We start from the raw sequence: 24,068 nt of genomic DNA on the forward strand, positions 1-24,068 counted from the left end.
GATTGGATTGTCAGGCCACTCATAATGTTAGATTTAGCATCTAGCTAACCTTTGCAAATTAACACATTAACACTTCTGGTCACAATCACAGCAATCATCTCGATCCATTAGCTTTATAGCCCCATTGGTTGTCATTAAAACCATTTGAACAACATTTAAAAACCCATATATGTGGTACATACCACACTGCCCTCTGTATTAAAGTCTCAGATGTGAATTCATGATTACATCAATGTCTGTGTGAGACACCGAAAGAGGAAGCCAGCTGCCTCTTGTTACACAGTTAACTCACTCTCACCTCGTTCTTCATACATATCCAGTACATTATAATACATCATTACTTTCTCTTCCAGACCAATCAGAAAGCTCTGAACCACTATTGGCCACTAGGATCCGCCCTTCGTCCCACACGATTGGTAGTGTTGAATCAGTGGCCAACTAATAGACACCAGTAGGATATTGTACATTTTTTATTTTTTCACTTGCGACTTCTCCATTGCTGAATGTTTTGAGTCTTGATTGAATCATAAAAATGTGTAGTGTACAACAGTATATAATCAGCATACATCCTTTGTTTCTCATGGCAGTGTGTTGGAGTAGAAGTGATCTTTCCACCCACACACACACCAACGCTTTTCTTAAGAGTCTTTTCAGATTGGGTGATAGAGACCATTCCCTGTCCATCCTATCATCATCCTTCTCTCTGCAGCTCAGCTGCTGTTCAAAACAGGCCCATCACTCTCCTTCATCGGTCCTTCTGTATCGTTCTACCCATCCATCCCTCTTCTCCAGTTCTCATCAGCTTCACAGGAAGTAAACATCGGGGCTAGTTATGGCCCCCCCACACCAGGCAGCCTTATGATCCCTCATTCCTCTCAGAGCTCTCTGTAGGGGGTGGGGCCTCCTCTGCCGTGGGAGACTGGGCTTCTCCCAGACCATCTAGACAGAGAGACAAACCCACAGGACTGCAGTTAGTTAGCATTTTTCACCTAATTTCACCAGGAAAGACCCATGGGGTTAAAATCCTATTTTGTGAACAAAACCTGGAACCCTGGGCAAATAATTTAGTTTTAGGCCTACATCTACTAAATTAGACACAGAGACTGAGAGAGACACAGAACACAAAAACAGGTTAAGCTAACCCACCTGTGAGGTGGAGCTCGGACAATTTGAGTTGCAGGTCAGTGGGGTTGACCCCAGCCGGTGAACCCAGGATGTCAGGTAGGGCATTCCTTCTCCCCGAGCGACCCGAGGATGCAAAGTCCAGCTTGGGCTCTACCACCTCCGTCATCTCCACAGGATCAGAACCCTGCTACTGCTGCCTGGGAGAGGGGGAATGAAGGGAGAGAGAGAGAGAAAGAGGGTAAAGAAATAATATAGTCACACCAAAAATATCTACTCTTCGGAATGAACTATTTTCTAGTGCCGTTTTTAACCACTGGAGGGAGTCCTTGTAATATTGTGAAGACCTCAGATTTCTCATTTGTTTTTTTGCACCGCTCAAGCATTTCAATTTTTGTCCCTCCCCCTCAAAAACAGGTAACACATCTCATAGGACATTTATCTTCTAATGTTCCACCTCAGCTAGCACAGGGCTGTTTTCATCAGACYTCATGCAGCTCAGATGGACGTCATCCGTATGTCAGTTTAATCTGGGACATGGCTGGAAACAATAGCTTTCTCCTCTTTGTACATACTGGCTGGCTGCCTGCTCTCATGGTGACCGCTGTAGTTGGGGATTTTGTTTTGCATTCTCTAAGCTACATAAGTGACAGGTAGAATTCATCCCCGGTCTCACGCTATTGTGGGGGTGCACGCAGCTAAATACCAGGGTTGGGCTCAATTCTGAATTGACTTCCACTCAACTCATGAGTTGAAATTCTAAATTGGCCACACCACAGGATGTATAATTTGAATTAATTTAATTCAGTGCAATTCAAATAAGTTACACTCAGTCATAGAACATAAGTTTAATTGAATCTGACAGATCACACTTCCAGATACCAAAGAATATATCCCTTTTCTCTGGAAACTGTTAATATACTCTTAACTTTAGTGCTTAGACTATACCATTATATTTTCAACCATTTCATTTGTTTAGCTTATTTCTTAAGGCCTCAGGGTCAACTTGAGTTCAACTAATGCATTCTGGGAAAAGTAGTATTCCCCCCATTGAACAAAATCTAGGTAATTAATGAAATATAATAACTTTGAATAATTGCATTCAGGTTTTGTTTTCCATGATCATTAATTGTAAGAGTTTGTCCTGAAAATCTATTGTTTATGCATGTACATGTATAGACAATATATACACACCCCATTTATATACACACAATATATACGGGTCGGCAGGTAGCCTAGTGGTTAGAGTGTTGGACTAGTAACCGAAAGGTTGCAAGATCGAATCCCCGAGCTGCAAGGTAAAAATCTGTCATTCTGCCCCTGAACAAGGCAGTTAACTTCTTATGGCTGCAGYGGCAGTATTGAGTAGCTTGGATGAAAGGTGCACAGAGGCCTGCTTATCAGTCCAAGTTGCTAATATATGCATATTATTATTCATATTGGATAGAAAACACTCTGAAGTTTCTAAAACTGTTTGAATTATGTCTGTGAGTATAACAGAACTCATATGGCAGGCAAAAACCTTAGAAGTTCCACTTCCTGTTTGAATTGTTTCTGAGGTGGCAGATTTTCAACCAAGCTCTCAATGAAATGAGATGCGAGCTGTGGCAAGAAGGTTTCCTGTGTCTGTCAGCGTACTGTCCAGAGCATGGAGGCGCTACCAGGCCTGCTGGAGGTCATTTTGCAGGGCTCTGGCAGTGCTCCTCCTTGCACAAAGGCGGAGGTAGCGGTCCTGCTGCTGGGTTGTTGCCCTCCTACGGCCTCCTCCACGTCTCCTGATGTACTGGCCTGTCTCCTGGTAGCGCCTCCATGCTCTGGACACTACGCTGACAGACACAGCAAACCTTCTTGCCACAGCTCGCATTGATGTGCCATCCTGGATGAGCTGCACTACCTGAGCCACTTGTGTGGGTTGTAGACTCCGTCTCATGCTACCACTAGAGTGAGAGCACCGCCATCATTCAAAAGTGACCAAAACATCAGCCAGGAAGCATAGGAACTGAGAAGTGGTCTGTGGTCACCAACTGCAGAATCACTCCTTTATTGGGGGTGTCTTGCTAATTGCCTATAATTTCCACCTTTTGTCTATTCCATTTGCACAACAGCATGTGAKATTTATTGTCAATCAGTGTTGCTTCCTAAGTGGACAGTTTGATATCACAGAAGTGTGATTGACTTGGAGTTACATTGTGTTGTTTAAGTGTTCCCTTTATTTTTTTGAGCAGTGTAGAAATCAGAGGCATTTTATTTTAATTTCACTGAATTCAATTTAATTTCCTTTAAATTTGAATTGCAATTCTGTATCCTGTTTACTACTTCAAAATGAAATTAGAAAAAAGTCAAGAATTCAATTCTGAATTGAGCCCAACTGACACACACAGCGATAGGAAGAAAAAAAAACTGCACAATGTGCACATGCATTTCTACACAAATACACTCACACACATTGAGCTGCTGTTTCTATGGCAACGGGTGAAAAACCACCTCTGGCAAGCAAATGAACCATTCCCTCTTCTCTTTCTCAGTATTCAGTTCTCTTGAAATAACCCAGTCTTCTTCAGTACAATCCCTGTCTCCACAACCATATTGAGGGGCAACACACACACACACACACACACACACACACACTAAAGGACAGGGGCCACAAGTTGGCCATCTGTTAGCCCTGAGCACTAGCGTGAACCTAATGGTTCCTCCTCCTATCCATCACTGGTTTGTCGTGGCCTAGTTTCAATATGACGTCATCATAATCACTGTGTCCTGGTATCACACAACCCTTTCATGCAATCACACACCCAAACACACCTCCTCGCCAGTCACATGTTGACTGGTGTCAGGTAAACACTGCCATAGGGTGGGAGGATTGGTAAGTACTCATACCATGTCAACATAATGACACAGCAGTTGAGTGTTCTGACATGGGTAAGGAAATGTGTGCATGCACAAGACGGCCCTTTGTCAACAGTTGTTATCGCTCTCACTTCACACTGCTTACCCTCTCCCTTTCTCTCTCCCTCACTTGTAAATCACTCCCACTCACCCTGTCCTTGTCTCGCMCCACAATCTCATATAGAAACTCTCCCTCCAGCCTCCATTTCTCTGTTTTGACCCTGGCCTATTTCATAGTGAAAATAACGAGAAAAAAATTCAAATTTGAGTTTTTCCTCTAACTGAAATGGCTTTACATTCAATAGGATACTAGACATCTCACCCCAGGCCCTTCAGTAGGGTACTATAACACATCACATTCCCAGGTTCTTCAATTGGCACCCCCTACAGAGACAGTAGGGAGTGGATATGAATGTGTGGCTGTGTGTGTGCTAAGCTCTGCCCTCTGTCTCCAGCCCGTTAAGTGTGTGTGTAGGCGTCCAGGGAGGCAGGAGGACAGTTTCTTCCTCTTCCCCTCTCAGGCCTTCACATGTCAGAGCTTCTCTTTGTGTGGCCCTTCCAGCCTCCAGAAGCAGAGAAGACAAGCTGCAATTAGCATAGGCAGGTCTACAGCTGCCTTCATGGCTACATACATTACAGGAGAGGCCTGTCTCAGTCTGCCTGCTGAAATCATAAGACACATTACAAGCAGGCAGGAGACAACAGGACTAATCAGGGCCAAGCAGGACCATCATGCAATGTGGAAGGCTGACAAACAGATGCACTCCAAACAAGTCTGATGGTTTCCAGAAAAGTACAGTATGTGTTATCCAGGGCTGGCTGACAGACAGGAAACAGGTCTACTGCGCTCCAGATATGTTTGTGTTATCCAGGGTTGGCTGGCTGACAGAGACAGGAAACAAGTCTACTGTTATCCAGAGATGTTTGTGTTATCCAGGGCTGGCTGCTTCAGATGTGTGTAATACCACAATCCACAGCAATCAATGACAGTTGAAAAGGAATATATTATGTTTTGATCTATACGTCGCTGTATAAAAATAAATAAACACATTTCTAGTCTAGCAATGGAACACTTCTGAACCAAACCTGAATAATGCACAGCATCTGCAGTGGAGGCTTAGAATAATGACCCCACTAGGTCTTGGTTGGGAGGGATCATTTTGTATAGAAATGGTGACCTACAGTGGGGAGAACAAGTATTTGAGACACTAATGATTTTGCAGGTTTTCCTACTTACAAAGCATGTAGAGGTCTGTAATTTTTATCATAGGTACACTTCAACTGTGAGAGACGGAATCTAAAACAAGAATCCAGAAAATCACATTGTATGATTTTTAAGTAATTAATTTGCATTTTATTGCATGACATAAGTATTTGAAAACCTACCAACCAGTAAGAATTCTGGCTCTCACAGACCTGTTAGTTTTTCTTTAAGAAGCCCTCCTGTTCTCCACTCATTACCTTTGTATTTAACCTGCACCTGTTTGAACTCGTTACCTGTATAAAAGACACCTGTCCACACACTCAATCAAACAGACTCCAACCTCTCCACAATGGCCAAGACCAGAGAGCTGTGTAAGGACATCAGGGATAAAATTGTAGACCTGCACAAGGCTGGGATGGGCTACAGGACAATAGGAAAGCAGCTTGGTGAGAAGGCAACAACTGTTGGCGCAATTATTAGAAAATGGAAGAAGTTCAAGATGACGGTCAATCACCCTCGGTCTGGGGCTCCATGCAAGATCTCACCTCGTGGGGCATCAATGATCATGAGGAAGATGAGGGATCAGCCCAGAACTAACACGGCAGGACCTGGTCAATGACCTGAAGAGAGCTGGGACCACAGCCTCAACAGAAACCATTAGTAATACCTACGCTGTCATGGATTAAAATCCTGCAGCACACGCAAGGTCCCCCTGCTCAAGCCAGCGCATGTCCAGGCCCGTCTGAAGTTTGCCAATGACCATCTGGATGATCCAGAGGAGGAATGGGAGAAGGTCATGTGGTCTGATGAGACAAAAATAGAGCTTTTTGCTCTAAACTCCACTCGCTGTGTTTGGAGGAAGAAGAAGGATGAGTACAACCCCAAGAACACCATCCCAACCGTGAAGCATGGAGGTGGAAACATCATTCTTTAGGGATGCTTTTCTGCAAAGGGGACAGGACGACTGCACCATATTGAGGGGAGGATGGATGGGGCCATGTATCGCGAGATCTTGGCCAACAACCTCCTTCCCTCAGTAAGAGCATTGAAGATGGGTCGTGGCTGGGTCTTCCAGCATGACAACGACCCGAAACACACAGCCAGGGCAACTAAGTAGTGGCTCCGTAAGAAGCATCTCAAGGTCCTGGAGTGGCTAGCCAGTCTCCAGACCTGAACCCAATAGAAAATCTTTGGAGGGAGCTGAAAGTCCGTATTGCCCAGCGACGCCCTGAAACCTGAGGATCTGGAGAAGGTCTGTATGGAGAGTGGGCCAAAATCCCTGCTGCAGTGTGTGCAACCTGGTCAAGAACTACAGGAAACGTATGATCTCTGTAATTGCAAACAAGGTTTCTGTACCAAATATTAAGTTCTGCTTTTCTGATGTATCAAATACTTATGTCATGCAATAAAATGCTAATTAATTACTTAAAAATCATACAATGTGATTTTCTGGATTTTTGTTTTAGATTCCGTCTCTCACAGTTGAAGTGTACCTATGATAAAAATTAGACCTCTACATGCTTTGTAAGTAGGAAAACCTGCAAAATCGGCAGTGTATCAAATACTTGATCTCCCCACTGTATATAATAAATAGGATTGTTTCGTCAGACAATATCTGTGGTGTGTACTGTGTAGAAGACAATACTAAAGCCAGGTAATATACAAGCATTTTGCAAAACCCGCAATAACATCTGCTAAATGTGTATGTGACCAATAAAATGTGATTTGATAAAAGACCTCTTCATTCAAATCGTCAGAGGGCAAGGGTTGTTACAACACTGCTAAGCATAGAGAGCTCAATAGGCTTCTGACATGGYGTTAGTGGGGCTCACTTCCCTTAATGTAGATCCAAAAACCTGGATACACTACATTTAAAAGTAAGTGATAATAAAATGGTGCCAATTACTCACAGGGCCTTTAACTAACTGCATGTCAAATCAAATGTCATTAGTCACGTGCCGAATACAACAGGTGTAGTAGACCTCAGTGAAATGCTTACTTACGAGCCCCTAYCCAAGAATGTAGTTAAAAAAAGGATAAGAATAAGAGATAAAAGTAATTAAAGATCAGAGTAAAATAATAATAGCGAGACAATATACAGGGGGTACCGATAAGGAGTCAATGTGTGGGGGCACCYGTTAGTTGAGGTAGTAAGTACAGTTGAAGTCAGAAGTTTACATACACTAAGGTTGGAGTCATTAAAACTTGTTTTTCAACCACTCCACATTTTTCCAACAACTGTTTATTGACAGATTATTTCACTGTATTACAATTCCAGTGGGTCAGAAGTGTACATACACTAAGTTGACTGTGCCTTTAAACAGCTTGGAAAATATCAGAAAATGATGTCATGGCTATAGAAGCTTCTGTTAGGCTAATTGACATCATTTGAGTCAATTGGAGGTGTACCTGTGGATGTATTTCAAGGCCTACCTTCAAACTCAGTGCCTCTTTGCTTGACATCATGGGAAAATCTAAAGACCTCAGAAAAATTATTGTAGACCTCCACAAGTCTGGTTCATCCTTGGGAGCAATTTCCAAACGCCTGAAGGTACCACATTAATCAGTACAAACAATAGTACGCAAGTATAAACACCATGGGACAACGAAGCCGTCATACCGCTCAGGAATGAGATGCGTTCTGTCTCCTAGAAATGAGCGTACTTGTGCGAAAAGTGCAAATCAATCCCAGAACAACAGCAATGGACCTTGTGAAGAGGCTGGAGGAAACAGGTACAAAAGTATCTATATCCACAGTAAAATGAGTCCTATATCGACATAACCTGAAAGGCCACTCTGCAAGGAAGAAGCCACTGCTCCAAAAACGCCATAAAAAAAGCCAGACTACGGTTTGCAACTGCACATGGGGACAAAGATCGTACTCTCTGGAGAAATGTCCTCTGGTCTGATGAAACAAAAATTGAACTGTTTGGCCATAATGACCATCGTTATGTTTCGAGGAAAAAGGGGGAGGCTTGCAAGCCGAAGAACACAATCCCAACCGTGAAGCACGGGGGTGGCAGCATCATGCTGTCGGGGTGCTTTGCTGCAGGAGGGCCTGGTGCACTTTWWAAAAAAGACGTCAGTCAGGAATTTAAAGCTTGGTCGCAAATGGGTCTTCCAAATGGACAATGACCCCAAGCATACTTCCAAAGTTGTGGAAAAATGGCTTAAAAAGTCAAAGTATTGGAGTGGCCATCACAAAGCCCTGACTTAAATCCCATAGAAGATGTGTGGGCAGAACTGAAAAAGCGTGTGCAAGCAAGGAGGCCTACAAACCTGACTCAGTTACAGCAGCTCTGTCAGGAGGAATGGGCCAAAATTCACCCAACTTATTGTGGGAAGCTCGTGGAAGGCTACCCGAAACATTTGACCCAAGTTAAACAATTTAAAGGCAATGCTACCAAATACTAAGTGAGTGTATGTAAACTTCTGACCCACTGGGAATGTGATGAAAGAAATAAAWTCTGAAATTAATCACTACTATTATTCTGACATTTCACATTCTTAAAATAAAGTGGTGATCCTAACTGACCTAAAACAGGGGATTTTACTAGGATTAAATGTCATGAATTGTTAAAYACTGAGTTTAAATGTATTTGGCTAAGGTGTAGGTAAACTTCCGACTTCAACTGTACATGCAGGTAGTGTTAAAGTGACTATGCATATATGACAATAGAGAGTAGCAGTGGTGTAAATAGGGGGAGAGGGGGGCAATGCAAATAGTCTGGGTAGCCATTTGACTAGATGTTCAGGAGTCTTATGGCTTGGGGGTAGAAGCTATTTAGAAGCCTCTTGGACCTAGACTTGGCGCTCCGGTACCGCTTGTCGTGCGGTAGCAGAGAGAACAGTCTGACTAGGATGGCTGGAGTCGGACAYTTTTTTGGGCCTTCCTCTGACACCGCCTGGTATAGAGGTCCTGAATGTCAGAAAGCTTGGCCCCAGTGATGTACTGGGCCGTACGCACTACCCTCTGTAGTGCCTTGCGGTCGGAGGCAGAGCATTTGCCATACCAGGCAGTGATGCAACCAGTCAGGATGCTCTCGATGGTGCAGCTGTAGAACCGTTTGAGGATGAGGACCCATGCCAAATCTTTTCAGTCTCCTGAGGGGACATAAGAGGATGAGCACACCCCCATTCTCATCTACGGGGCTGTAGTGGAGCAGGTTGAGAGATTCAAGTTCCTTGGTGTCCACATCACCAAGAAACTACCATGGTCCAAATACACCAAGACAGTTGTGAAGAGGGCATGACACAACCTGTTACCTTTGTGTTCTTGGGCACAGGCACTACGGTGGTCTGCTTAAAACATGTTGGTATTACAGACTCAGACAGGGAGAGGTTGAAAATGTCAGTGAAGACACTTGTCAGTTGGTCAGCGCATGCTTGCAGTACATGTCCTTGTAATCCGTCTTGCCCTGTAAATGTTGACCTGTTTAAAAGGTCGGCTGCGGAGAGCGTGATCAGTCTTTCGGAACAGTTGGTGCTCTCATGCATGTTTCAGTGTTATTTGCCTCAAAACGAGCATAGAAGTAGTTTAGCTCGTCTGGTAGGCTTGTGTCACTGGGCAGCTCTTGGCTGTGCTTCCCTTCATAGTCTGTAATAGTTTGCAAGCCCTGCCACATCCGACGAGCGTAAGAGCCGGTGTAGTACAATCCGATCTTAGTCCTGTATTGACGCTTTGCCTGTTTGATGGTTCGTCGGAGGGCATAGCAGGACTTCTAAAGCTTCCGGGTTAAAGTCCCGCTCCTTGAAAGCGGCAGCTCTACCCTTTAGCTCAGTGCGGATGCTGCCTGTAATCCATGGCTTCTGGTTGGGGGTATGTACGTACGGTCACTGTGGGGACGACGTCATCGATGCATTTATTGATGAAGCCAATGACTGATGGGGTGTACTCCTCAATGCCATCGGAGGAATCCTGGAACATATTCCAGTCTGTGCTAGGAAAACAGTCCTGTAGCTTAGCATCTACCTCATCTGACCACTTTATTGATCTAGTCACTGGTGCTTCCTGCTTTAATTTTAGCTTGTAAGCAGGAATCAGGAGGATGCAATTATGGTCAGATATGCTAAATGGAGGGCGATGGAGAGCTTTGTATTCATCTCTGTGTGTGGAGTCTAGGTGGTCCAAAGTTATTTTCCCTCTGGTTGCACATTTAACATGATGAAATAAATTTGGTAAAACAGATTTAAGTTTCCCTGTATTAAAGTCCCCGGCTACTAGGAGKGCCGCCTCTGGGTGGGCGTTTTCTTCTGGCGGAATACAGCTCATTCAAATGCTGTCTTTACATACCACCACAGTCAGAGGCTGGAGTTAACAGCTAGTGTGTTCTACAGCTTATCATGAGATACTCTACCTCAGGATAGTAATAGCTCGAGACTTCCTTAGATATTGTGCACCAGCTCTTGTTTACAAAAATACATTGTCCGCCGCCCCTTATCTTACCAGACGCCGCTGTTCTATCCTGCTGGTACATCGTATAACCAGCCACCTGTATGTATGTTGATACTGTCGTCGTTCAGCCACAACGTCGTGAAGCATAAGATGTTCCGGGGGTATCATCGGATGGGTCCACAGTGTCTCCTGACCCCTCCTGTCTCAGCCTCCAGTATTTATGCTGCAGTAGTTTGTGTGTCGGGGGGCTAGGGTCAGTTTGTTATATCTGGAGTACTTCTCCTGTCTTATCCGATGTCCTGTGTGAATTTAAGTATGCTCTCTCTAATTCTCTCTCGGAGGACCTGAGCCCTAGGACCATGCCTCAGAACTACCTGGTGACTCCTTGCTGTCCCCAGTCCACCTGGCCGTGCTGCTGCTCCAGTTTCAACTGTTCTGCCTGCGGCTATGGAACCCTGACCTGTTCACCGGATGTGCTACCTGTCCCAGACCTGCTGTTTTCAACAGCAGGAGCGGTAGAGATACTCTTAATGATCGGCTATGAAAAGCCAACTGACATTTACTCCTGAGGTGCTGACTTGCTGCACCCTCGACAACTACTGTGATTATTATTATTTGACCATGCTGGTCATTTATGAACATTTGAACATCTTGGGCATGTTATAATCTCCACCCGGCACAGCCAGAAGAGGACTYGCCACCRCTCATAGCCTGGTTCCTCTAGGTTTCTTCCTAGGTTTTGGCCTTTCTAGGGAGTTTTTCCGAGCCACCGTGCTTCTACACCTGCATTGCTTGCTGCTTGGGGTTTTAGGCTGGGTTTCTGTACAGCACTTTGAGATATCAGCTGAAGTAAGAAGGGCTATATAAATACATTTGATTTGAATTTGARTTCAGTTTTTAATGGCCCGTTGGTAGTTTAATCTTCCGCTTAACTCGTCGATTTTATTCTCCAAAGATTGCACGTTTGCTAGCAGAATGGAGGGAAGTCTGTTTATTCCATCACTGGATCACTAATTCTCAGAAGGCAGCCCGCCCTTCGGCTCCTCTTTCTCCGCGCAGATCACGGGGATAGGGGCTTGTTCCCGAGGAAGCACTATACCCTTGCGTCGGGCTCGTCAGAGTCGTGAAAGGAAAAAAGGATTCTCCTAGTCTTTGGTGAGTAATCGGAGTCCTGATGTCTAGAAGTTATTTTCGGTCATAAGAGATGGTAGCGGCAACATTATGTACAAAATAAGTTAAAAAATAAGTTACAAACAACGCTATTTATTTTATTACACCTTTATTAATTTAACCAGGTAGGCCAGTTGAGAACAAGTTCTCATTTAAACTAACAAAAAAAACAATCGTCTGCCTTCTTCTCTATATTCTTTATTTTGAAACATGATCGCTATCTAACAGCTCTGTAAAATCATCACAAGGACAAAATGGTTCCTAGTACTTCACTTTCTACATGCTTTAATATCCCTGCCATTCATGTGTTAAAACAACATTTTAGAGAATTTGGCAGTACATCCAACTGACCTCACAACTGCAGACCACATGTAACCATGCCAACCCAGGATCTCCACATCCAGTTTTTGGATTTCATACATTTCTGATCCAATAATAAACAATAAAAATACAAAATCACCCGCGGGCCACATCTCAGTCTGACTGTCCCTAGATGACTGGGCGTGTGTCATTATTCATCCTTAAAATATGAGAGTGGAGCTCAGAATAGCTGAATGAGGTCACAAACACCGTAGTAGCTATCCTACATTACTGGAATCAGCCCTCGTTGTCAAAACTGACTGACTTGATAGGGGACTCTGGGAAGGGACAGTATGTATACTGTACTAGCTGCAAGGGAAATGTGTTACAAAGCCAACACAGCCATCTGAAGTTACGGTTTAATAAATGATGCTAGGGATTACTGCTCTCTCTATTTATAGTTTCCTCCTCACGCTCTTGATTATTTTCTTCCCTTTCTCCGCTCTGTGTGTTATTATAAAGCTTAATGTGTTCCACTGGCTGCCATGGTAACAGCAGCATTGCAATCAGCCTCTCCATAGGATGGAAGGTGAAACCCTGCAGAAACAGGGGGAATGAGAGTGAGCAAGTGAAGGAGTGCAAAAGGAGAGAGAGACAATGAAAGAGTGATAATGAGAGAGAGAGGGATAGAGATATTCTTTACATACTCTGTTTACACTGACTGGTTGTCCTTTGTTTCAGGGGATTCATGGGGAATTATCTTTACAGTCTGTTGGGTGAAGCCCAATCAATATTGCATCTTTCAGTGCATTCACAGAGAGAAAGAGAGGAAGAGAGAAAGCCATGAGGAGGAGAGTAGAGGAAGAGAAGATGGCGAAAGAGAGGTAGACCGATCCAGTGAGACAGCTCAATCACACGGCCCCAGACTCACACGTCCCAGTAGACATCTCGCTCGCCACTGATCCCCAGAACGTTTACACAGCATCTCGCTTCTCTCATGTTCCACAAGCTAAGTTCTTAGACGAAGACAAATCAGAGGAGACTTGCATTTGGTGGCTCTCTCTCACAGGACATCTTAAAGGCTGAATGTGACTGTTCTTCTAGCTACCCGTTTGTGCCTCAGGCTACCACCCACCTTGATGAGCCACCTCTAGCGACAAGTTTAACAAGTGTGCCCTCAGAAAAGGTGCTACACTGAAGTGTCCACTATAAGAACAAGTTGTTTGGAGCGAGAGAATCAATCTGCTACTCCTGTTCTTTATCCCACAATATCCAGAAATCAAAATTGGTAATAAAATGTCATAACTAATTGTCAGGTTGTAACCTAGTCCTGGTTGAAAAGACATAACAACTAGATAAAGATGTATTTTTCGCCCGGGACAGACCAGATGCCATATCTTGGTTGTTATCTGTCAATCATCCCATGTAGCATTATATTTCCTTCCTTGTGAACACTGGTGATCAGGTTCAAAAGGCCCTTATCATCAAACCATAAAGTCTTTCTTCTTAGAGACGTCAGAAGTTAACAATGATTAACAATGATTAACAATGATTAACTCTGGGGTTCAAAGTGTGTTCTAACCCATAAAAACAAACTGTCAAAAACATGACAAATGAAGCAGAAAGAGTGTGTGTGTGTGGGAGCAGAGTGCCTCGTGATCACCAAACAAGAGATCCATTGTGCTCCTTTCTAGAGGGTCAATCACAACGCTGCATCCATGGTCATTCAGACTCATTAGCATATTTCCAGAGGGCTTTAGAGCCAGTCTGGCCCCGCTCCATAACATGGGGCCTATACTATTTGTTTTCTTTCAAATACTTTAGCTGCGTTTCATTGAGCGATTTGATCAACGATGTGGCAAAGGTTGACATGGCTCAAGCCTAATGAGATAGTTAAACTATTGCGCTAACGGTTAGTGGAGATGACAGAGACAAAACTCATATTACACTTAATGCAATTGCGAGCTGCAGTATCAGCTCTCCGTTTATTTAAAACATTATGGTGCATTTACTCATAGCGTGTATGATTGTGAGAGGAAAATGCCACCCTGAGAACTTTATGGAGTAAAAAGGGGGTCAACAACGACAATTGCGACAGTGAGCTGAATCTGAGACTTGGAGAAGAGATGACAGAGAGAAGAGGAGACTTGGAGAGTCGGAGTCCCCAACATGTGACAACAGTAGGTGGGCAGCCTGTGCCAGTAGCAACAACCAACCATCACACATCAATATTTTAGCCCACAGCCTCTTGCAAGAGTGTGTACAAGACAAGGCTGTCCCCTCTCGCCACATTCCCCCGTCCCTCGTCTAAACAGACATGTAAACAGTGCTGTGCTGTGGGTCACATCTCTTCTCTCTATCTGGCCTGCACGTGCTTCTCTCACCTGCTGGACAGGGCCACGCACACACACATGCACAGAGAGACATGGCCCGCAGGCAGTGTCTGACAACAGCGCTTGGCTGGCAGATGGACACTGGCAGAGACAAAAGAGCAGAACACACACACACACCTCTCCTCTCATCCTGATGGTATAACTAGACTGTAGACACACACACACCTCTTCGCTCATCCTGACGGTACAACTAGACTGTAGACACACACACACCAATATCACCTCACTCACCCTCTTACATCGACTATAATGTCGTTCTGTTTTTGTCAGAGATTCAAGAGGGATCTTCAGGTCACTCATTGCGAGCCCTTATTAATAAAAGCCTAATTAATAGTACCAATTGAAATCCAATTGAACCCATCATTGTGCCTGAGACCAACTTAACAGACCCTACCTTAGGCAATCTATGAAATGAGCTCTTCAGAATATATTATTGCTGCCTAGTCAACATAAACAACGTCTGACGGACGAACTGTTTAGGAGAGTTAGAGAACAGGTTACAAATTATCTAATGAGATCAACACTCGATTCTCCATCATTATACATTATCCTAGGTCCCAATTGGCACATTACTCACTATATTGTGCACTACCTTTGATCAGAGCCATATGGGCCCTAGTCAAAAGTAGTGGACTACATTAGGAATAGCGTGCCATTTGAATTGATCTTTGGATGATGGCTTAGTACTTACTGAAAAAAAGCCTCATCCTGACGGAAATCAAGATGGCTCTGAAGAAGATGGCTGATGTTTTACATTCTCCCAACCAATTGTGCAATTTTTTTGCGATTTGTGTAGCTTATTCTTTTACTTATTGTGGAACATAATGTTGCTGCTACCGTCTCATGACCGAAAATAACTTCTGGACATCAGAAAAGCGATTACTCACCATGGACTGGAAGAAACTTTTACCTTTAATGAGATCGACGAGAAGGATATCCCGCTTTCACTGGAACAGGCCCAGATCCACGCCTTTGCGTGAAGAAAAGACACCGGAAAAAGGATGCAGATCGGGGATCCTTCTGAGAATCCTGAGGCGAGCGAGTAAACTCCCAATGCCTTCCTTTCTCGTTGCGAACATGCAATCGTTAGAAAATAAAATAAATGACCAACTATTAAGATTATCCTACCATCGGGACATTAAAAACTGTAACATCTTATGTTTCACCGAGATGTGGCTGAACGAAGAAACAGACAATAGAGCWGGCAGGATTTTCCATGCACCGGTAGAACAGAGACGCTACCTCTGGTAAGACGAGGGGTGGGGGTGTGTGTCTATTTCTCAATAACAGCTGGTGCACAATGTTTAATATTAAAGAAGCCTCAAGGTATTGCTCACCTGAGGTAGAGTACCTTATGAAAAGCTGTCGACTATTTACCACCACCAAGCGAAGCTGGCACTAAGACCGCTCTCAACCAACTCTATAAGGCCATAAGCAAAGAAGAAAATGCTCACCRAGAAGCGGCGCTCCTAGTGGCCGGGGACTTTAATGCAGGCAAACTTAAATCAGTTTTACCAAATTTTTACCAGCATGTCACATGTGCAACCAGGTAAAAAAAAACCTAGACCACCTTTACTCCACACACACACACACACAGAGAGATGCATACAAAGCTCTCCCTCGCCCTCCATTTGGCAAATCTGACCATAATTCTATCCTCCCGATTCCTGCTTACAAGCAAAAACTAAAGCAGGAATGCTACACTAAAGGACTGTTTTGCAAGCACAGACTGGAATATGTTCCGGGATTCATCCAATGGCATTGAGGAATACACCACCTCAATCATCTGCTTCATCAATAAGTGCATCGATGACGTCGTTCCCACAGTGACTACGTACATATCCCAACCAGAAGCCATGGATTACAAGCAACATCCGCATCGAGCTAAAGCTGCCGCTTTCAAGGAGCGGGAGACTAATCCGGACGCTTATAAGAAATCCCGCTATGCCCTTAGACGAACCATCAAACAAGCAAAGCGTCAATACAGGATTAAGATTGAACCCTACTACACCGGCTCTGATGCTCGTTGGATGTGGCAGGGCTCGAAAACTATTASACTACAAAGGGAAACCCAGACGCGAGCTGCCCAGTGCCTGCCAGATGAGCTAAATGCCTTTTATGCTCACCTCGAGGCAAGCAAAACTGAAGCATGACCGTAAACTCTCCTTCCAGACTCACACATCTCCAATCCAAAATTAAATCTAGAATCGGCTTCCTATTTCACAACAAAGCTTCTTTCACTCATGCTGCCAAACATACCCTCGTAAAACTGACTATCCTACCGATCCTTGACAAAATAGCCTCCAAAACTCTACTCAGCAAATTGGATGCAGTCTATCACAGTGCCATCCGTTTGGTCACCAAAGCCCCATATACTACCCACCACTGCGACTTGTATGCTCTCGTTGGCCGGTCCTCGCTTCAAATTCGTCGCCAAACCCACTGGCTCCAGGTCATCTATAAGTCTTCGCTAGGTTAAGCTCCGCCTTATCTCAGCTCACTGGTCACCATAGCAACACCCACCTGTAGCACGCGCTCCAGCAGGTATATTTCKCTGGTCATCCCCAAAGCCAACACCTACTTTGGCCGCCTTTCCTTCCAYTTCTCTGCTGCCAATGACTGGAACGAATTGCAAAAATTACTAAAGTTGGAGTCTTATATCTCCCTCAATAACTTTAAGCATCAGCTGTCAGAGCAGCTTACCGATTGCTGCAGCTGTACACAGCCCATCTGTAAATAGCCCATCCAACCAACTACCTACCTCACCCCCATATTTGTTTTTCTGCTCTTTTGCACACCAGTACTTCTACGTGCACATCCTCATCTGCACATATCACTCCAGTTTAAATTTCTAAATTGTAATTACTTTGCCACTATTGGTCTATTTATTGCCTTACCTCCTTACTTCATTTGCACACACTGTATACAGATTTTTCTATTGTGTTATTGACTGTCAGTTGTTTATCCCATGTGTAACTGTTGTTTTTGTCACACTGCTTTGCTTTGTCTTGGCCAGGTCGCAGTTGTAAATGAGAACTTGTTCTCAACTAGCCTACCTGGTTAAATAAAGGTGAGATAAAAAAATAAAAAATAAAAGCATGCACCAGCTGTTCTGGATGACTGTGTGATAACGCTCTCGGTAGCCGATGTGAACAAAACCTTTAAACAGGTCAACATTCACAAAGCCACTGGTCCAGATGGATTACCAGAACGTGTACTCAAAGCATGCGCGGACCAACTGTCAAGTGTCATCACTGCCATTTTCAACCTCTCCCTGACCGAGTCTGAAACATGTAGGTATTACAAACAGACCACCATAGTCCCTGTGCCAAAGGAAGCGAAGGTAACCTGCCTAAATGATTAACGCCCCGTGGCACTCACGTCGGTAGCCATGCAGTGMATTGAAAGGCTGGTCATGGCTCACATCAACAGCATCCTCCCGGACACCCTAGACCCACTCCAATTCGCTTACCGCCACAACAGATCCACAGATGACGCAATCTCAATCGCACTCCACACCGCCCTTTCTAAACCTGGACAAGAGGAACACCTTTGTGAGAATGCTGTTCATCGACTACAGCTCAGCGTTCAACACCATAGTGCCCACGAAGATCATCACTGAGCTAAGAACCCTGGGACTAAACACCTCCCTCTGCAACTGGATCCTGGACTTCCTGACGGGCCGTCCCCAAACGGTAAGAGTAGGCAACAACACATCTGCCACGTTGATCCTTAAAACTGGGGCCCCTCACGGGTGTGTACTTAGACCCRTCCTGTATTCCCTGCTCACCCACAACTGTGTGGCCAAACAACTCAAACACCATCATTAAGTTTGCTGACYACACAACAGTGGTAGGCCTGGCAGTGTGGTGCCAGGACAACCTCTCCCTCAATGTGAGCAAGACAAAGGAGCTGATCGTGGACTATAGGAAAAGGCGGGCAGGACAGGCCCCCATTAACATCGACGGGCCTGTAGTGGAGCGGGTCGAGAGCTTRAAGTTCCTTGGTGTCCACATCACCAACAAACTATCATGGTCCAAACATACCAAGACAGCCGTGAGGGCACGACAACACATTTTTCCCCTCAGGAGACTGAAAAGATTTGGCATGGGCCCCCAGATCCTCAAATGGTTCTACAGCTGCACCATCGAGAGCATCCTGACCGGTTGCATCACTGCCTGGTATGGCAACTGCTCGGCATCTGACCGTAAGGCGCTACAGAGGGTAGTGTGAATGGCCCAGTACATCACTGGGAACAAGCTTCCTGCCATCCAGGACCTATATAATAGACGGTGTCAAAGGAAAGCCCATACAATTGTCAGAGACTCCTGTCTCCCAAGTTAGACTGTTTTCTCTGCTACCACACGGCAAGCAGTACCAGAGCACGAAGTCTCGGACCAAAAGGCTCCTCAACAGCTTCTACCCCCAAGCCAATAGACTGCTGAACAATTCATAAAAATCTGCACCAGACAATTTACATTGACCTCCCCCCCACCCCCCGTCTTGTACACTGCTGTTACTCGTGGTTTGTTACCTATGCATAGTCACTTCGCCCCCACCTACATGTACAGATTACCTCAACTAGCATGTACCGCTGCACACTGACTCGGTACCAGTGCCCCCTGTATATAGCCTCGTTATTGTGTTACTTTTTATTATTACTTTTTATTTGAGCCTACTTGGTAAATATTTTCTTCTTCTTGAACTGCACTGTTGGTTAAGGGCTTGTAAGTAAGCATTTCACGGTAAAGTCTACCCTTGCAGTATTCGGCGCATGTAGCCAATAAAGTTTGAACTACACAGTAAACGCACACACACGAGACGGCTGCAGCAGGGGGATTGACATTGAGCAATCTCAGAGAGACAGGTCAGACTGGAGGCCCTTCATTTGGAATTCCACGCAGGGAGTAATGTGTGTGTGTTTGTGCTGCCTGCTGTAAGTGGAAGCCTATTGAGTTACAGCTGTCTGTGCAGCTGCTGTCTGTGCAGCTGCTGTCTGTGCAGCTGCTGTCTGTGCAGCTGCTGTCTGTGCAGCTGCTGTCTGTGCAGCTGCTGTCTGTGCAGCTGCTGTCTGTGCAGCTGCTGTCTGTGCAGCTGCTGTCTGTGCAGCTGCTGTCTGTGCAGCTGCTGTCTGTGCAGCTGCTGTCTGTGCCCATCAGAGCCTGTTGGGGAGTGCCACACACATGTGCACGAAAACACACACACTCATGCTTGTGCTGGGGAGCGGACGGGGGACGGGGGGATGGGGGGGTGAAGGTCAGCCTAACCCAAAGAGCAAAGCAGCCAACTAATCCTCCTCTCCGGAGAGGCAGAGGACTCCTCCCTTACTATAATCGCTCTGTCCTCTACAGTGTACCTATCAAATAGATGATAAATATGTGTCTGCTGTGCTTGTCCTGGTGTGTGTAATATATATATTTATTATACTCTCAGTGAAATCACAGATCCCCTGGAGAACCTTGAATGACATTTACCAATGGGTAAAATGAAAACATCCCTTCTGAAAAGCCACCCTGCCATAGGTCACAGCAAAGGTCAACAACCTTCAGCTTCAGTCAATCACTGACTGGGTTGCCATTCTTAGGTCACTGGCCTGCTCAATACAATACAGAGGAGTAATAAAATACTAGCATTTATTTCACTGCTCACACACACACACACACACAGTGGTCTAGCAACCAAACTGACAAGGCTGAAGCCTCACATCAATGTGAAGTGAATTCACTGCACTGTGTTGAACTACATAGTGACATCTGACAAACGACATGTCATCATGTTACAAGGACACCCCAAAGTCTGTCTATTCCCTCCACCCCTTCATAGGCCTACAGATCATCTTCCTTACAGCAACTGTTCACCACAGTGCAGTGAATTCACTCTGCTGCCAATGACTGGAACGAATTGCAAAAATCTCTGAAGCTGGAGTCTTATATCTCCCTCTCTAACTTTAAGCATCAGCTGTCAGAGCAGCTTACCGATCACCGTACCTGTACACAGCCAATCTGTAAATAGAACACCCTCATCCCCATATTATTACTTACCCTCTTGCACCCCAGTATCTCTACTTGCACATCATCATCTATCACTCCAGTATTAATGCTAAATTGTAATTATTTTCACCACTAGGGCCTATTTATTGCCTACCTCCCTTCTCGTCTACATTTGCACACACTGTACATAAAATAAATATAATAATCTATGTTGTGTTATTCACTGTACGTTTGTCTATGTGTAACTCTGTTGTTGTTTATGTCGCACCGCTTTGCTTTATCTTGGCCAGGTCGCAGTTGTAAATGAGAACTTGTCGTCAACTGGCCTACCTGGTTAAATAAAAAACTATTGGTCTTCATAACCACCTCATGTCAGACAACAGGAGGAGTATGAGGTAGTGGGTTCATGTTGATGGAATGGTACTGAGAGCAACAGCTTTCTCCCTCTCGTTCTACACACACGAGTAAAAGGCAATGAAGCATCTTCCCGGCTCGCCACCATCACATTACACAGCAGCTCACTTAGTGATGGAAACATCAGCTTGTTATATAAAACCAGCCGACCACCACCGCAATGAGATCAGTTAGAATATGGAGTATAGAACGATAGTTTTAGCTAAGGTTCTCTCTATCTCTCCCTCGCTACAGGACCACCCACCCAGGGCCTAGGCAGAGTGAGAGGGAGCAGCAGTAACCCATAGTCAGTCTCTTTTATAACAGACACTCACCACTCTCTGTTAAAGAGTAGTGCAGTCAAATTTCTGTTTTTCCCCCTTTGTTTTGTGTCATATTGTACAACAGCGGATGAAACTAACACTGTAAAAAGTATCAAAACATTTGATCAGTGTTATTTCCTGATTAAAATACAATCCGGAGGTTTGCATTAGCGGGAGTTTTGGCTTTCCATGGTGACATCACCATGCAGTAAACTGGTTAATAGACCAATTTCAGTTTTCCCCTCCCCACTCAGACCACCCCCAGACTGTCCTAGCAAAATTATTATTGCTTGAGAAAGTAGCCCAAAAAGCTATTTTTACCCATTTTAAATGGAAATCTATTACAGTAAGGTACTAAATTGTTACCCAGAAATGACTTGATATAAAAAAATGGCTGCATTGGGCCTTTAATGGAAGAAGACCTCCAAACGTCTTAAGAGGGCCAGATGGGCAGAAGGCTGATGGTATGGAGGAGGAGGAAGAAGAGGGAGAAAGAAAGAGAGGAAGGATGAGTTTAAGTGGTTTCGCTGATTACAATAACAGCCTCTGTTCCATTCCCTGGGAGACACAGAATATGCTTTATCTTGCATCTGAAATGTCACTTGAGCCTGGAGTGAGTCCTGAGAGGAGTGAGTGAGTGGTGCTGTAACTGGTCAGAGGTCACTAATGAAGTATCACAGTCAATCAGCCACTTCACTGATAAAGAACCAGCCAGAGCCAGTCTGTCATTTCACAAAGTATTTAGCCTACTGTCCATATCTTTCATTCTATGTATATTATTCCAGGTGACCAGCTGGACGTAGTCAAACTGTTTGCCAGGTGTGAAATAGTGGTTGTTGAAAGGATTACGCCTAAAAAACTAAAAGGAGTGTCACTGTTAGTTATTTCACTTCCTGCACTACAGGAGAGAAGTTGTGTCTGAAAAGCAGTGGCACCATGGGGGAGATGGGAGCTCTGTCATTGTCTGACTAACCCACACACCAAACTGACAGCAGACTACACATGCACTGTGATATTGGTCTGGGTRCTGGGTCATTGTCCCTTCTAGTCCTAAGATCTGTTCTTTCTTCTATCCATCACAAGATAGATGAAAGCACTCCAGATATGTAAACAGACTCAGAGAAGCACACACACGGCTGATGGTACCTTAATTGGAGAGGACGGGCTCTTTGTAAAGGCTGGAAGGGAATAAATGGAATGGTATTGACCATTCCATTCATTATTATAAGTCATCCTCKTGTGACACACACAGCAGAGGAAGAGTTCAATAAACTGCTATCTGATCTCATTTCAAGAAAATGGCTTCAGACAGAGCAGGTTTGTATACAGGCCTCGTAAGATTACAGTTTTGATCCAGCTTGCCTTGTCAGATTCAGCTGAGCTGCTCAAATAAGCCATCATGGTGCCCCAGGCTAACTTTTCCTGCGTTTTCTATCTTGACATTTGTGTCTCCAAGGTTGACACGATAAACAAACAAGACAGGTCTGAGGCAGGCTAGACTGTAATAATTATGGGTCCCCAGCGCACAAATCACTGCTCATGGCCCCCATGGAGACAGATGTCACAAAATGTTTTACACTCTGTTTTTTCGCTCTAAAATCCTGTCAGAGAACCGTGGAGAAGCAGATGAAAACCAGTTTAGAGGGCTGAGGGAGAAAGCATTTATGAAAACTACCAACTTGGTCTAAATATGTATAATTCTGTTGGAGAATATCAACAATTGCCGTTATTATACAGCATTATGATGGTCAGTTAGGCACAGTACCGTAGTACCCTTTGGACGCCCGCGTATTGGGGCTATTACACATTGGATCAGAGCTGAAAGCTTTGCTTCATCAGCCCTAAAGGCAGCACTACGCGTGCTCATCTATACGTGACAGATCAGTAGGCCACTGTCGTCAAGTAATAAAGAAGCATTAAAGAAAGGCCTAACCCTACCTTCACATTCTCAGTCATTCCATTCTAAATGCTTGTATTACCATAGAAAGCCCACGTTAGATACCACAGCTGGCTCGCTTGTAGGTGTCCAACGGTCATATTATTGCGCATATATTTGACAATTAAGAAAATAATACATTTGGAAGATATTGTAGCTCTGAAATGGCCTACGTCTGATTTCTAGGTAAAAAGCATAACGCTTGCTTTTAACGCACTATTACATAGCCTATATTGGATTTAGATTTACAAAAACGTGTGACATTGCAGACTACAACTATTCCGCTCACATCCCATACAGGTGGTTATGATGTGCAACAATATAACAACAATGTAGCCTATCATTCTCCATCTCAAGTGGGCTACTAGTACCACTCACCTCACCAACTGGATCAGTGCGCGTGCCAAGGAACAGCAGCGAGTCCGAAGTTGTGACTACCCGGCCACCATCCTCCTCTTCGCGGGGAAAAAATGAAATTATGCCGTAGTGTGGTGTTTCCTTTTCTTAAAGTAGAATAAACCGATCAATTACCACCGACATTGGTCCACTTCATGTTATACGGATCAGGTTTCCCGTTCTTCTTGTGCCTCAATGTACGCTCTCAGCGCAATTGAAAAGACCGTACCAATATTTTTTAAAGAAGGGGCGCACAATGCCAACAGGTTTTCTAAACGTTAACAAATGTGATATCTTTAACCTTTTTTGCCTTACATAAAATATATTCAGTTGAAAATAATGTTTTATTTTGATTATATGAAGTCATGGCCAATAAAAGTCATAATGATGAGCAAGTAACAACCAGCCCCCCAAAATGGTACAGGCGCAGTTTTGTCCAATAGCGGAACTGAGAGAATGTGGATTGTGTTTCGGGATTTATACTGTGTCCTAATCGCTGTGTGCTGTTTACACAGGTCTTCAAGATTTGTTGATAAAATGTATTTGTGACCTGCAAG

At 44.4% G+C, this 24,068-nt stretch overlaps 1 protein-coding gene across 1 annotated transcript; it reads right to left on the reverse strand.

Moving 5' to 3' along the window:
- Positions 1-452: 452 nt before the first annotated feature.
- Positions 453-23,698, reverse strand: LOC111955345 (cAMP-dependent protein kinase inhibitor alpha-like). The gene is made up of 3 exons (XM_023975560.2): positions 23,494-23,698; positions 1,147-1,322; positions 453-939 (listed from the first exon to the last, which is right to left on the reverse strand). The coding sequence occupies exons 2-3, from the start codon at positions 1,289-1,291 to the stop codon at positions 857-859; spliced, it is 228 nt and encodes a 75-aa protein (XP_023831328.1). The 5' UTR covers positions 1,292-1,322; positions 23,494-23,698; the 3' UTR covers positions 453-856.
- Between the last annotated feature and the right edge of the window lie 370 nt (positions 23,699-24,068).

The sequence above is a fragment of the Salvelinus sp. IW2-2015 genome, linkage group LG30, assembly GCF_002910315.2.
Source record: "Salvelinus sp. IW2-2015 linkage group LG30, ASM291031v2, whole genome shotgun sequence".
NCBI lineage: Eukaryota > Metazoa > Chordata > Actinopteri > Salmoniformes > Salmonidae > Salvelinus > Salvelinus sp. IW2-2015.